At 36.3% G+C, this 16,437-nt stretch overlaps 1 protein-coding gene across 3 annotated transcripts in view; it reads right to left on the reverse strand.

The window, feature by feature from the left end:
* LOC118749243 (structure-specific endonuclease subunit SLX4-like) overlaps nt 1–16,437 on the reverse strand; it is a 194,711-nt gene that overhangs the window by 108,413 nt on the left and 69,861 nt on the right. For all 3 annotated transcript variants that reach the window (XM_036484042.1, XM_036484043.1, XM_036484044.1), the window contains exon 6: nt 14,961–16,276. In XM_036484042.1, the coding sequence (XP_036339935.1) occupies nt 14,961–16,276 (1,316 nt within the window). The remainder of the gene's footprint in view (nt 1–14,960; nt 16,277–16,437) is intronic.

Below are 16,437 nucleotides of genomic sequence, written 5' to 3' on the forward strand. Positions count from 1 at the left end.
CAATATTGTCCACTCAAGGTAGTCGGTTTGTAATTATTAACAAATATACATTTCTCCCAACTAGAAGTCTCAAGTAAATTGCAGACTTTCGTGAACTAGATATATATTTCGCCATATCCAACTATGCCACTTGGTCACTATAACCAAATCTTGGTAATTATAATTAAACCTTTTTCTGAGTGCATGGCAGTCTGGTTTTCGAGTTCAAAATAGCTGCAGCACTGCAATGTTAAAGATGCTCGCCGATATTAGAGTAGAGCTGGACCAACTTAACATAACTCTTCTTTGCCTTTTGGACTTCTCTAAGAAACTTATTTTTCAGCTTTTCGGATAGTTCCATTAATCTCATGACTAGCTATCTTAAGGGGAGAACTAAAAGGGTACAAGGAGAAAGTGCTCACTCTCAGTGCAGAGCTGTTACGTCAGGTGTTCCGCAAGGATCTATCCTAGGTCCACTCTTGTTTAGTCTTTTCGTTAACGATGTGTTCTCTGTATGCCAGTATGTGAATGTTCATGCGTACGCGGACGATGTCCAACTATACTTGTCAAGTCGTATTGGTCTAATTGGTCTTCAAAATTAATTCTGATGTGCCCGCCATTTCTGTATGGGCACGTGATAACTGCTCACTCTTAAATGCCTCTAAATCGTATGTTTTACCGATAAGTAGTAATGCTGTGTATGTCGAGGATATTCCGAAGCTTTGGATTGGTACCACAGCTGTTTTGTTAACTGACAAAATTAAAAATCTGGGCTTTGTTGTTAATTCCAGATTAAGCGCGTTTTTGCTACCTTACGTAGTTTGAAAATGTCTGCACCATTTACCCCTTTAGAAACGAGACGCATGCTAGCCTTTCAGCTTATCGTACCCCAGATAACATATTCCGAACTAGTATACAGTAAACTTAGCTCAGCGTCTGCACATAAAATAGAGGTGACCTTTAATAACTTTAATCACACGCTACGTCTATGGTATTGGAAAGTACGATCACATCACTCCATGGAGAACTAAAATTCGGGGTTGCGATATCTTCGACTATCTAGAGCAGTGTCCGCCAAAAAGAGAAGTCTTAAAATGAGAATGTATTAGTTATGAAATAAAAAATGAGAATGTGTTGGTGGTAATGCACGGAAATGCGTCATCAACCTGCTTCGCCTATTGTTTGCATGCAACTAAATAAAATTTGTTGCTCTGCTACTCTTTCTGTTGACGTTCGGATTGTGTACGTGTAAGAAGCCGATTGTGTACATGTGAAAGGCCGAATATAGTTCGTTTCCTAGGAAAGTGTTTGGCGGTCACTGATCTAGAGGCGAAAAACTGCATGTTTGTATTCAAGCTGCTGGAGTGGAATACACCTAAATACCTTTGTGACAAACTGATAGGACCATAGTCACGTAGACATCATAGCCTTATTGTTCCTAAGGATACCTATCTAACCTCATCAAGGATGTTTTTCGTTAACGCTGTGAGACTCTGGAACACGCTACCTGATTCGCTAAAGATGGAATTGAATAGAGGCAACTACAAACAAGCAATTCTTCGTTACTTCTGTGAGCTGGACTAATATTCTTTGAATTCTTTTCTTTTCCTCCTCCCATGCTTTCAATCTATTAATCTTTGTCCCAACTATTCTTATCCTCTTATTAAAGATTAAGAATGTTCAGTATTGTTATAACCTATAATATAGGTATAATATTTATACAAAATTATTCAGAAATTCAAAAAATTATGTTACATTGTAACGAAACGTTTTGGGTACCCCGATGCTTCTTCTACAATGCTGGTGTATACTCGCCGTGTCCACGGTTCCTTACAATAAATTTGTAGTTTCGGGGCTCTGGTAAGTCGTACTTTATTATTTAAATTTCCTTAATTTCAATAAACGAACATATAACAAATAACAATTGGAAACGTTTGGTAGCGTCACTTGCAGTGGCTGGGTAACGGCTTCTTGTTCCGTTATGGGCCTGTTAGGCGGTAGTGGTGTGGCTTTAGCACTGGTGGGCAGCGCTCTGCTGGAGCCGCTGAGTGGCGCGCTGCTAACGTCTATAAATGGTGTTCTGGCCGCGTTGGTAGCGCTCTTGCGATATAGTTTGCGCTCTGGTCGTGCCGGTGAGTGGCGCTCTAACAACGCTGGTGGGTAGCACTTTGGTGAAGCCGGTATGTGGCGCTAACGCAATGCCGGAGAGTAGCGCTCTGGTCACGCCGATGAGTGGTACTCTGGTGGCACCGGAGAGTAGCGCTCTGGCGTCGCTAGTGGCGACATTCTACTGGTACTGGTGATCGGCACTCTGGTAGCGCCGGTGAGTAGCGTTCCTGTTGGCGTCGCTCTGCTGACAGCGGCCGAGCGGGTGTCGTCCAAGAATGATAGAATACAAGATTGCGCCGATTGCAGCAGATTTCGTGAGAGTAATTTTAGCGTGACGTCATCGTAGAGTTGACAACTGAGAGCGGCGAGAATGAGGGCGACTAGTGATGTGCTGAATTGTCCCCAATACTCGGTACCCAATACTTAAAAAAGATTTTGGTACCCTATACTTCCTTTTCGGTATCCGATACCGATTATTTACATTAAACCCTCGCCATTATATACATTTCAGGTTTAGAAAAAACTTTTATTACTAATTTATATGATATCGGCTAAAACACTTGAACTTTTCGCCACAGAAAAATATTATTTTATCAGTTTTAACCTTAGTCGATCCAAGGTTCAAGAAAAATGTTTTGACGGATGAAGAAGCTTTTCAGGGGGGAGATCTAACCAGTTAGCGACAAGTTTCGGATCGATATCGTACTTGTTGGTGTAACAATATTTCATATCATAGGTCAACAAACCCGATACCGATTCGAAAATTGTCGCTAACTGGTTATAGAATCTGCCCCTAGGCCTCCAAAAATGATATCGTCCGATTCAGCTGGAACAAAAATGCTTCAAACAAGTGAGAGTTTCTCTGCGTTATAGCCTGGAACCGACATATATACATCTTTCATTTGAATCAGTATTAAAAGCTCTATTGGCTCTATTGGCGAGTCTCCCCTGAGCCGTTTTTTTCCATATCTTTGGCCTGTGTGCGCTTTTATTTGAAATCTAAATGTTTTGGTACCGAGTATCGAGAGTATTGGATACATTTTAAATCATTACCGAATATCGATCAATACTTGAAAGTATTGACTGAGCACATCACTACTGCTGTCTTCTCTACTATGACGTCACCAAAACAGCTGATTCTGTCAAAATCACTGAGAGCCGAGTAGCGGTATCGTCATCGGCGCCACCTCTGTATTCCCTCCACCGTGGGTGTCGTCCGTACGCGGCTTCACGGCAGGCTGTGGCGAGCGGTGATCGAAGCCGACTTTGGTGCTCACTACTTCTGAGTGTGACATCTCGTCCTGTTTTGCAACTATAACACGAGCAATCCCTCCATTCAGTTGTAGCTGCGCAACCCTCACTCGGATCTCAGGCTTACTACTTCTGAGTGGTGATGTCTCGTCCTGTTTTGTAACTATAACACGAGCAAGCCCTCCATTCAGTTGTAGGTGTTCAGCCGCGACCACAGCTCCGTGCTGACTGACTGTTGAGCGGCTGTGTTCTATCTTTCATAGGCTGCGTGCTTGATGTTGCGTGGTCGTGCAGCTACATGTTGCTGTATGATGTTGCGTTGTCATGGCAACGAAGATGCTGCTGGGTGTTGCCATGACTTCTGTAGCTAGACTGTGTGGGCTAAATTTCTTGTTGAACATTTAGTCCTAACAACATATTTTAACTTCCAATTGTATTTGATAGATATCCATGCTTGTAAAGATGTATGTAGTTGATGTACTTTTAAAAGACTGTTCTTGTCTTAAGTTGTACAAATGCTTTCATCAATAAATATCACAAATTCGGAAACTAAATATATTTAATAGTCGAAAGTAACCTTTTTTCAGTGTATACGAGAAACGTTAAAAGTAATATTCTCTAACAAAACAGAAGAATAAATTCTGCTACTAATGATATCCGCGATGAAAATTAAAGTATTTACCTTTCGTCTACTTTCAAGAGAATTCAAATCGATTAATGAACAACATGCCTTACAGGAGGGCATGGGGAGAGCAAAGTGTAGCGAATGTAATAGTCTAACGCTAGGCGCACATTGCATCCGATAGGCCGACCGATTTCGGCAAAACAATTTGACCGTCCGAACTGATGCGCACACTTAACCAGATTATTTTCCGACCGTATTTGAACACACAAATCCTAGTTTTCATTACAATTTTATAAGCAGTGAAATATTTTGATACATTTTAATTGGCATCAGTGAATTAAGGTAACGATATGTATTTACAGATAGGTAGGTGGGATTAACTTCAAATACTTCGGTATCTGGTCCACCTATCAGAAAAAAGTAGCCTATATGTTAATCCAGGCAATAAGCTACCTACTTACCAATTTTCAAGCAAATCGCACCATAAATAAGATTTTTTCGAATAGATCGGTCCCTGGTCCACTTACAGGAAAAAAGGGATTACATATTCTTATCTAGGCAAAAAGCTACCTACGTTCCAAGCAAATCGGGCTATAAATACGATTTCTTCGAATAGATCGGTCCCTGGACCACTAATCGGAAAAAAATCATATATGCTACTTTCGGCAAAAAGCTACCTACGTGCCAAATTTCAAGCAAATAAATACGACTTTTTCGTATAGATCGGTCCTTAGTCCACTTACCGGAAAAAGGATCCTATATGCTAATCTAAGCCCAAAGCAAATCGGACCATAAATAAGATTTTTCCGAATACATCGGTCCCTGGTCTAATTCCCGGAAAACAGATCCTATTTGCTAATCTAGGCAAAAAGCTGCCTACATACGTACCAAATTTTAAACAAATCGGACCATAAATGAGATTTTTTTGAATAGGACGGTCCCTGGTCCACTTACCGGAAAAAATGATCATATATCCTAATCTATGCTAAAAGCTAACTATGTACCAAATTCTAAGCTGGTCGGACCATAAAGACGATTTTTTCGAATAGATGAGTCCTAGGTCCACTTCCCGGTAAAAAGATCATATTTGCTAATCTAGGCAAAAAGCTACCTACGTACTAAATTTTAAGTAAATCGGACCAAAAATAAGCAGCCTCATTGCGTAAGTCGTAAATTAGGCTGAATTATACGACTCGACAAAATCGGCATTGTCGAATGTCGGGTGGAAATAAGTAAACGACGAAAATCGTCGAAAAGTATGCGAGAGGAAATATTAGGCAATGACGTGCCATTTTCGATACGGTTCGACTCTCGAAAAACGATTTGCATTCGACACGACTCTCGCAATGAGGCTGAAGATTTCTGCGAATAGATCGATCCCTGGTTTACTTCCCGGGAACAAATTTTCCTATATGCTAATCTAGGCAAAAATCTATCTACGTACCAAATTTTAAGCAAATCGGACCATAATAAGATTTTTCGAATAGATCGGTCCCTGGTCTACCTACCGGAGAAGAGTAAGTAAAATTATTGTAACCAGTAGAGGATGTTTTACAAAAACCATAAACAGAAGTTCACAAAAGTTGATATAAAACTATTTAAATAGTTAACTTTTTACTGCGCATGTTTATTTTACGAGGAGGAAGCATTGAAAGCCTAACCCCGTAAATGTGAGACTTTCAGCCGTATTCTAACAAAGTCACAAACTTTAGCTCATCACTGCTGTGATTTCTACCACGCCTCAAAGCTTGCCGCTCAAAAAATATGCCACTTCAATTTAATTTTTTAAATTTTTGTGTATTTTTCTAGCACTCAAAATTGAATTTTTTGTGACACATTTCTCGGCGCACTTGAAATCAACACAGTGATGAGCTAACTTTTGTGACTCTGTTACAATAGAGGGGTTTATCCTAAACTAAACCTCCTACCGTCATGTATCATTCCCCTCCCGGTACCACCGTCAAGGATGTCGTCGGGAGTGTAACATTGTCTGACTGCTAAAGTTATAGATCTATGCTCTTCTTCTTATTATTTGGCGCTGTAACCGCCTAAGAGATTTTGGTCGAGTTCAACAAAGCACGCCAGTCGTTTCTCTTATGTGCCAACTGACGCCAACCGGAAATGCCAACTGACGCCAACTGAAAATGCCAAATGAAGCCAAGTCCTTCTCCAGCTGGTATTTCTTATAGAGAGTGGTTTTTGTACATCGAGAGCGAACTTTACTCCTGAATTGCCTACCCAGTCCAAAGTAGCACTTGTTGGCAAGAGAGATTCTGCGTTGGATTTTCATGCTGACATTATAATCGGTATTAATGCTGGTTCCCAAGTAAACGAAATTCTCCACTTTCTCGAAATTATAAATGTCAACAGTGACGTGGGTGCCAAGGCGCGAATGTGCTGACTGTTTGTTTGATGACAGGAGATACTCCTCGACATGACAGGAGGACAACCTCGTTTATCACCAAACCCATTCGCTTTGTTTCCATATCCAACTTGGAAAAGGCAGAACAGACTTCGGTTATCGATGATGTCGATGTCATCGGCATAAGCCAGTATATGGTTTCTTAGCGGTTCAGTTCTGCAGCTCTTATTATCTTCTCCAACATCAGATTAAAGAAGTCACATAAAAGGGAGTTGCCCTGTCTGAAACCCCGTTTGGTGGCGATCGGCTCTGAGGTCTTTCCCAATTTTGACGGAGCCGTATGAGTTTTGAGTGGATGCCAAATTCAGACATATCGGCATATAGGCAACTCCTTTTAGTGCTGTCGAAAGCGGTTTTAAAGTGGACAAATAGGTGGAGAGTATCGATCCTTTTCTCGCGGGTCTTTTCCAAGATTTGGCATATTAAGAATACCTGGTCTATGGTGGGTTTTCCAGGTCGAAAGCCACACTGATAAGGTTCAATCAGTTAGGTGACGGTGAGCTTCAGTCTTTCACACAATACAATCGATAATACCTTGTAACCTATGTAACCTATGCGTTGATTACGCACGGCCCACTCGTAGCGGAAATGAGTACTGACTCACTTTTGCACTAACGTACGGCCGTACTTAAAAACGCAACCCTGACCTACGACAATACTCCACACTGCCAAACGCACCGAAGTACGAATGAACAGAAAAATAAAAGGACAGTCATCAAACTACCGCGACCCAACACACATCGTACGCTGCAATCGATGTAACTAAACGTTTCCTTAAATATTAAATAAATATATGTACACCCGGCGTTAACCGATTATATACGTAAAACGAGTGTTTATTTCGAAAGTAGTAAGGGCTTTCCTACACCTATGCTTAGAAGGCTGATCCAGAGGTAGTTGGCACGTATGGCGCAGTGTTGCCAGAACTTTATAGACCAACCGGCTAAATTGGCAAAAAAAAAACCGGCTAAAAACGGTTAAGCTGTTTCAACTATTATTTAAATAAATCACAAGTAGAAAGACTATTTCTTGGAGAGAATTTGCAAATTCAAGCTGGAAAAAAATTTGCCAGCAAGAATTTGAAATTAGGGAAAACATATGATTGTGACACACGGTTGGATTTTTTGTATACGATAATTCGAATAAACAAGTTCGTTAAATTTAAAAATTTATAAACTTGAGCGGTTTTAAAATGAAAAATGGTAGTAAATACTCGTTTACTTAATTAATTAAAATAATTCGAATGATTTGAAAGGTACAACCAGAGTCGATATAGTAAACCCGACAAGGAAATTGAAACGTATCACAGTGCTTCCCTTCCACATAAAACGTGGGCAAAAATAGAATTATTGGCGGATTTAAATTAAAATCTGCTTCTTAGTAAAATTGTCGACGCTAAATTCAAAAATGCAATTTGTTTTTGCATAACTTTCACACTTTCACTGTAAATGCAGTTTGAAGTTGAAAATTTGCGTTCTTGTGGCTTTTACATAGGTATGTACATATAGTTCGTTCTATTTTCAAAAGTGGGGTGTCAAATGACAGGGCTTGGCCTGTAGAGGTGCAATAAAGTTTTTTATTTTTGAAAAGGGTTGCCACCTGTTACAAATTTTATTAAAATTATTTAATAAGTCAAAGTCAAATTAGATATTACAATATGGGTATCAATTGAACTAGTTTTGAAAATACTTTACTTCTAAACGACATGTAGAAGGGTTGCCACATGTTTACAAAATTAAATTCACTTTAATTAAGGGAATAAGGAAACTGAAATATGTATATCAATATGAGTACCAGAAAAATGAAAAAATTTGACATATTTAAAAAGAAATAAGTGAAGAGTAAAAATATTCCTGAGTTATTTAGGAGTACAATATATGTATTTGTAATAAAATAACAAACTACATGGCGTAATCCTGTGGTTTGACGTAATTATCATTGTAGTTTAACTAAATTGGACTTTACTAAAGCTAAAACCTTGTTAAACCTCTTTCGGCTGACTCCCTTATGGTGATATCTATTTCTTTCAATTACCTAACTCTTTTAATTCAAGTGGAATTTGATTTTTTTTTACACAGGTGGCAACTCGCTGCATGTAGTTAATACACAATTCGATTGATACCCATCTCTTAATAATTCATTTAACTCATAAAAAAATTTGAATCTAATTTTTTAACAGGTGGCAATTCTATAAAAAAAATAAACCTTCTATCGTCCACAGGTCAAGCTTTTTAATTTGACACTTCATTTTTGAAAATGGAACGAATCGTGCAGATCTCAAGGCACTGACAAAAAATGCAAAAATAATTTTATACATTGGCGAAAAACGCACTACTTCAGAAAGTGCAAAAAAAGAGCAGGTTTTTTATTTCTTCTTTTGAAAGCTAAAAGCCCGTACTATTTAATAAAATAATAAAAAATAACCTATTTTTACATATATTTTTTATTCATTCCATTAAAATTTAGCATTTTTTGAAATTTTGTATCAAAAAAATTTTTTCTGGAATACCGCAGAGACACCCCGTGTTTAATTTTATTCAAATATTTTAATTCCTGTAATTCTCTACTATCTATGTGGAAACTAGCAACGTCAAACCAACATTTTATTTCAAAGAATACATTTCTGACATTAGTTTCCGTGAAGAGCTTCGGCTATGCTCTAATTAATATTCTTAGTATAAAATTTGTCGGCTTTAGTGGCTTCCTGGCGGCATTTAATTTATTTTATAGGGCAATTTGTATTTAATTATTTTTTTTAGTGGATAAATTACCTTTCCAAAAATACCAAACACGTTCACATTGCAGACAACGAATTTTTCGATTTTTGTCCACTTAGGCGGCACGGTGTGACGCCAGGATTTTTTAAAGAACTTTTGAAATTTGAAAAAATATAATTATTTCAAAAAATTATTTATAAATTTAGTGCAATGTGGAAAAACAGTATGAAAGAAAAAAAATTTTGTAGAATTAAGGCCGATTAAATATTTTGGCGCATACGAACAATAACACTGAAAATAAAATCTGCCTAAATATAACGAAAACTTGCGTAAATTATTCGTCATTTTGAGCCACGAAAGTTTTCGTTGATTGTACAAAACCGTTTTCGTACGTACTACGAAAATATGAGGCATCAGATTTTTGGTACATTTTACGAATGTACTCGTACTATTTACTAAAGAATTTAGTACTATTTACTAAAGAATTTCGTTCTATTTACTAACGAATTTCATACTATTTACTAAAAAAATTCGTACTATTTCTTTATTTTTTACGAAGCTTTTGTAAAATGCACAGAAATAATTCGTATATTTACCGAAATTACTTTCGTAAAATCTGCGCTTGTTTCGTTGAATGTGCGATGACTTTCATTCTCCACACTATAAAAAACATATTACGAATTATAACACAACACTTTTATTTTGTTTTTATCGTTAATTTTAGGTGTTTTTGTTTAACAAAACGTTTTGCAAAAACGCTTAACATTATTGATAAAAATATAATAAAAGTGTTGGGCTATAATTTTAGTCGTGTTTTTTATAGTGCTAATAATAAAAGCAATCATACGTTCTACGAAAGAAGAAGAATTTTCTGACTACACTGTGGTTTAGAATTAATAAAAAACGTTATTTTACTATCATAAAACTTAAATCTTTTATTTATATGCATACGAATAGGTTCTATACTACATATTTTTTATTGCTTAGGCTTCATAGTAAAGTATATTGATGCAAAGTGTTAAACTATAAGACTCAACAATACTAAATATAATACGATATAAAATATGAGAGAATATAAAAAATACTGTTTTACTTTCTTAAACATTATAATATTTTTATGTAGAGGCACTTGACAGATTCGCAGCTTCATCGATGTTTGTTTCCTTGGCGACTATAAATTAAAGAAAAATTAAAAGGCGTCTGAAAAGCAAGTTTCAGTGAAAAGTCATACATGTACTTACTTTTAATTACATTAAGTAGTTCTCCTGGCTTAGGCTTGCCGTTGATAGGTAACTGATGAAATTGCCTATTTATCAAGTCCCACGTTGTATGCTTAAAAGCATAGTATATCCACAACTTTAATATTTAATTTTGTATTGTTTTTGTATCCAGCAAATCCCTTTTTAAAACGTTTAAAGTTATATTATACGTTTCACAGCAGCCAACAATTAATTCCGCAATAACATGCGATACAAAAAATATGATGAAATATTAAACTGCCGGTAATTGAGTATATTGTATGAAAATATTCGTATGTAGTACGAATTTAAAAAACATGTTTCTGCATTAGTACTTTATACCAAAGTATTAACTAAATTGTACGAATACAGAATTGTAGATTTCGTAAATTTAAAACCAAACGTAAATATTACGAATGCCTTCCTACAATATACAAAATTATTCGTACAGAGATTTGTTCAGTTCTTTACGAATGTGTTTCGTAAAATAAACGTAAGATTTCGTAAATTGTACTGAAAAAATGCCTTACGAAAGTCCTTTCGCTATATTTACGTATGGTTTGTAAAATCTTGTTTCGTTGTGAAAAATGTGTTCGTATTATGAACGAAAGTTTTGTACATTGTACAAAAAGCAACACTACGAAAGATTTTCGTAGCACTTTTACGAAATTTTATTTTCAAGTGAATGTATTGAAAATGTTCTTTTAACATTTTGTCATTGAATATCGTTGAAATTTTACAATATTTATTTTCGAAAGAATTATATGTTAAGGACTAATATGCACTCGACACCATCCTCGAATTTCGTCTTTTTAATTTGTTTCGCTTAAGAAAATAAAACTAATTAAAACGACATTTTCAGTATCTATTCCTCCTTGCGAACCAAAAAATTTTAATGGTTTTCAATTCTACGGATTTTTCTCTTTCATTTAGTACCCATACTGTTTTTCTATATTGGTAGGAATGTTTTAAATAATTTTTGGAACTACAGTCCTTTAAAAAAAATCCTGACGTTAGAAAAAAAAACTAAAAACACAGTTTTACTATATTTGACGCATAGTTTCGTGATTCCTTCATGTGTTTCGAAATTTTTTTTTGTTTTTGTCGCACGGTGTGATAAGTGTATGCGTGAATAGACAGGGGTCGGCTGCATTGAAGTTTTAACCCATTTCGTAACACCGTTGCGTGTTCGCAACAGCAAAACTAACAAATTTTTAAAAGTAGATAAGCTGCAGAAACCTCACAATAGATTATGCCAAATGGCAGCCTTTATATTTTACTATTTTGGTAAAAAAAAAGTTTTTACTTGCAATAAGTCTTTTCTCCTTCCATGTAAAAAATAGGGCCAAATTTTAACCACTTTTGAAATGACGGCAGTGGTGACACGCATAATGTTTTTTTTTCTTCATATGGACTTAAATATGATGCCAAAATGCCATATTAACTTCCTGTGCATATATCCACCAAATAAGTTTAACCTACTGAGTCTGGGGCATGTGTAAATATAGGTGTTGCTAAAAGGCAACGTTGGGACGATCCACTACTACCACCGTTAATGCAATAGCGCAAAATAAACAGTACTTCCATAAATACCTGGAAGATTCATTGTCTCATTCTTCTTATGAACCCAAGTCTTTCTTCACTTGGTCTTTCCTGGACTTGGGGGTCTCCTTCTTCCTCTGCTAACACCAGCGAGTTCCAAGTTAAATACTTATAGAGCTGGAGTGTCGGAGTCCCTTCGAACGGCATGGTCAACCCAGCGGAGCTGTTGTATTTTAATTCGATGCACTATGTCCATGTCGTTGTAAAACTTATACAGCTCATCGTTCCATCGCCTACGGTACTCGCCGTCGCCAAAGCGTAAAGGCCCGTAAATCTTCCGAAAAATCTTTCTTTCGAATACTCTAAGAGCCGCCTCATCGGATGCTGCCATTATCCATGATTCTGCGCCATATACCAGCACGGGCATGATGAGTGACTCATAGAGTGTGGTTTTCGTACGTCGAGAGAGGACTGTACTCCTGATATGCCCACTCAATCCAAAGTAGCACTTGTTAGAAAGAGTGATTTTGCGTTGAATTTGGATGCTGCCATTATTAACGCTGTTAATGCTGGTTTCCAAGTAAACGAAATTCTCCACTTTCTCGAAATTATAACTGTCAACTGTGACGTGGGTGCCAAGGCGCAAATTTAGTTTGATGACAGGAGATACTTCGTCTTGTACTCGTTGACCACCAGACCCAATCGCCTTGCTTCCTTATCCAACTTGGAAAAGGCGGTTCTTGATACCGGTGATGTTTAAGGTCATCGGCATACGCCAGCAATTGTACGCTCTTGTAAAAAATTGTGCCTGAGCGGCTCTTATTATCTTCTCCATAAGATTAAAGAAATCACATGAAGAGGAATCGCTTCGTCTGAAACTATGTTTGGTAAGAAACGGCTCGGAGAGGTCTTTTCTAACTCTAAGCAAGCTGGCGGTTTTTTACTTTAAACGACGATATATACGACTACATATGTATATAGTGAATTCGCTATATGTACATAGATAAAGCTTGGACAATATTTTTATAGAAAAGTAACAAAAAAATACTAGGAAAACATTGTAAATAACAAAAAAATCAACACGTGGTCACTTGTTTGAGTCACTGTATGTACATTAGGGTTGTCCAAATATTCATGTGAAAAAGTAAAGTCCGAATTTTATTGCTCTCACCCCCTAGGATTGTTCTATATCGAAGAAAATAAACATTTGTTTATTTATTTATTTTGAAATCAAAAAATATTTAGAGCTCGCTCGAAGCGTTCAACGCTTTCCATGTATTATGGGGAAGACATATTTTTTCGTAGAAATAGTATCTATAGAATTCTTGAAAATCAATATTTTTAGATCGGAAAGCTCTGTTTCTCTTCAATAAAAATACAAATCGGAGGAGAAGCTCGGCCAAACACTAACATATGTGTAAGCGCCAATCTACTATTATTATTATTATAAAATAGTATGTACATTAGACCACACCACCTTACAAACAAGCAAGAAACTGTCTCCTTACACCAGTGAGTCTAAAGTATTTTTGTAATTTCGGAAAAAAATTTACATTTTGGTGTAACACCTACAGTCGGCAATAAAAAATATGTTTTAAAGTAGTTCTACTGGAATAATAGAAATACTTCCTTAGCAAAAGTTTAATGATTTTTAGTGAGCTCTAATTTTCCGACATTAGGGAGGTACGTTAGAATTATAAGAACTGAGGTCAATAAACTTTGGAACAAAACAATGTTCTCCCCAAGATAAGAACATCGATATATCATACTTTAAGATCCGACTTTAAAAGCCAAAGTTTTGACGAAATCTGTAAAAAGGCCACCCCTACTTTCGGAAAAAACAATTTTTTTTTTTTGAGATCGACTGCAAAACCGAAGATATGACGAAAAATGTAAAAAGGTGGCCCCTGCGTTCGGCGAAAATTTTTTCCCAAATTGCGTCGCAAAAATACTTTAGATTAGAAGGTTGAAATTCTTTTTACTGGTAAGGTGTAATGTATGCATTTATTTTCTCTTAGCTTTTAATCCTTGCATTTTCAAATATTCAGTCTAGAATATTTTAGTACAAATAAAACACATTTCTGCGATCTATAATTTTCGTGCTATCTAATTACATATTTACAGGGGGACAAATAGCTGTTACCCAGGTTTTTTTGAAAAATAAAAGGGCCCTTTATAGATTTGGCGAAAAAAAAGAATTCTATTGTTAATTTTATACAGATTATACATTAATTTTATTAATTAGTTCTTATATTTTAACCTTTGCTTGGGCTTACCACCGGTTAACACTTTGAGAGAAAAGCGTAATCGGCACACAAGTCTTCGTCGGTTAATTTATTCCATATCTTCCCATTTTGTGCAAAATAAGGCCTCATACCCAGAAATCGAATACTCTCGGAACTGGTGACCAGGACGGCCATTCATTCGACCAACCTTATACAGGTTTTTTATTTTTTTGGTACCATCATAAAAACATTACCATCGTACAGTTCCATAAGTAAAGTAACTCTTCTTCTTACCGTTTTGCCTGGCAGGCTGTAGGTGTGTGTTTGGCAGGCTGTAGGTGTATTTTTTTTGATATTTAAAATTATATTGCTGGCAAACGTCAGACTGCCTCTCAATGGTTTTACCTTGTATTGTTTTTATCATGATTGCTACAATACAGCGGACTTCTATTGAAAAATTTTAGGAAATTATTTTTCGTGATTGGGATAAAGAAAAATATTTGTGCATTCACACGATTGGAATACAATTTGCACCAAGTTTTTGGGCAAATGCCAAATCGTGTGGCACTGCCTTAAGGAAAAATACACCTGTAAAAGACTTGCGGGCCCCACATACTTATCTTCCAAAGTTTACACAGCTGGCAAATGCAAATACAGATTAAAATTTTAGAGCTAATTAATAAATTTAAAGTAAAATCTGTGGAAAATTAACAATAAAATATATTCTTCGCGAAATCTATAAAAGACCCTTCTATTTTTGAAAAAAAAGTGTAACAGTTATTCGTCGCCCGTTGTATATAAAAATAATATACATATGTATGTATATGTCAGTATGAAACTTCCACAACCCACCTTCTTCGTGACATTTGTTTGAAACACGTAGTCCTCGTATTCTAAGGTCATAAGCAATTCTTTCGTACAGTGCAGCATATTAAGGCAGAGGCAGTCGCTCAATTGCAATTTATTTCGCGATGAAACAATATGAGATGTAGCACGACCAATATGTCCATCAAGTTCTACATTGATTGCATCACTTGAGGTATTTTTATTTTTGGAACTGAAGCTCAATTCAATAGTCTGTGCTAGTACCACAGGATGTGTTGAATTGTAAATATACTCCAAAATCTTTACAGCTTGTTTACGCTTTAAGGGTTTTATACCAAATCCATAAAGTTGCTTCAATATTTCCGCTTCATTTTGTTGATCAAAGTCCGGCTTGGGGCCGGTAACGATCCGGGTTGTGTATATTCGACCAGCTATTTCATATTCGTCTGGAGTATATTCAGCCACGTTTAATAAAGTTGCATGTGAAAGCATATTTGTGGACGAAATTTCTTCATTCAACTTCTTGAATCTCATATCGGCTGTTAGTAATTCACCCAATCCAACTGGTACATTTTGAGACGGCGTTAAATTTTCATTTATATTTGCGCCTTGCGAAGTTTTGAGAATTTTAGGGGTATAAGTATGCAGTTCAGATGTATTATCTAAAATGTCAAACTCAAGCAATTCTTTAGATCGGTCAGATAATTTTGATGAAAATGGTACATGAAATCCCTCGCGATCTACATCATATGTAAATGAATTTATATTGGAAGTGCTTTTTCTCTTCGTATTATTCGCCATATACTCAACGCCTTCCATGAAAAAGTTTTTCGAGTTTTCATATTCTTTTCTGCTATTCCCTATTTCGGATATCGTGTTAACGCATTTTGCCTCATTTCGCGCTCTGCTCATATCCGCTTTCCAAATAGAGTAATTAATTTCATCGTCCGACAAAACAATACAATTTTCACAATCATCAATTTCCTCATTCGGAGCTATACTGATACTGGGTTCAGTATTTGTACATGTAAGGCTTTGCATTTGATTTGTAATCGGCGGGAATGTTGGACACTTCATAAGATTGAGCATAGGTGTATTTACTTTTGTATCGGTTGCTTTCAAAGCTAGGCCATCTAATGATATAGGTGCTTTTTTTTCACTTGTACTAAGAGTTTTAATTCGTTTTGAGGCGAAATCATTGAAAACCGGTGGCTGTTTTTCCGTAGATTTATCTGACTGCTCTGAAAATACTTCTTGGGTCAAATCCATAAGTTTTGAAGTGACTGCTAATCCGTTATTTTCAAGAAACTCTGCATTATACGAGTTCTCTATATCAGTAGAAACTATAAATACGGATATAGAAAAAAATAAAATAATTATTATTAGTAAAGTGTTGCCCTAAACTTAAATTTAGTAAATTATTTTTAATGTGGTTATTACTGAATCCATCGCATGCCTGATTTTCGTGAAATCACTGAATCCTAAAGCCGCGAGATTAAAAATA

This window comes from Rhagoletis pomonella, unplaced genomic scaffold, assembly GCF_013731165.1.
Source record: "Rhagoletis pomonella isolate Grant_MI unplaced genomic scaffold, Rhpom_1.0 Rhpom_scaffold_00014, whole genome shotgun sequence".
NCBI lineage: Eukaryota > Metazoa > Arthropoda > Insecta > Diptera > Tephritidae > Rhagoletis > Rhagoletis pomonella.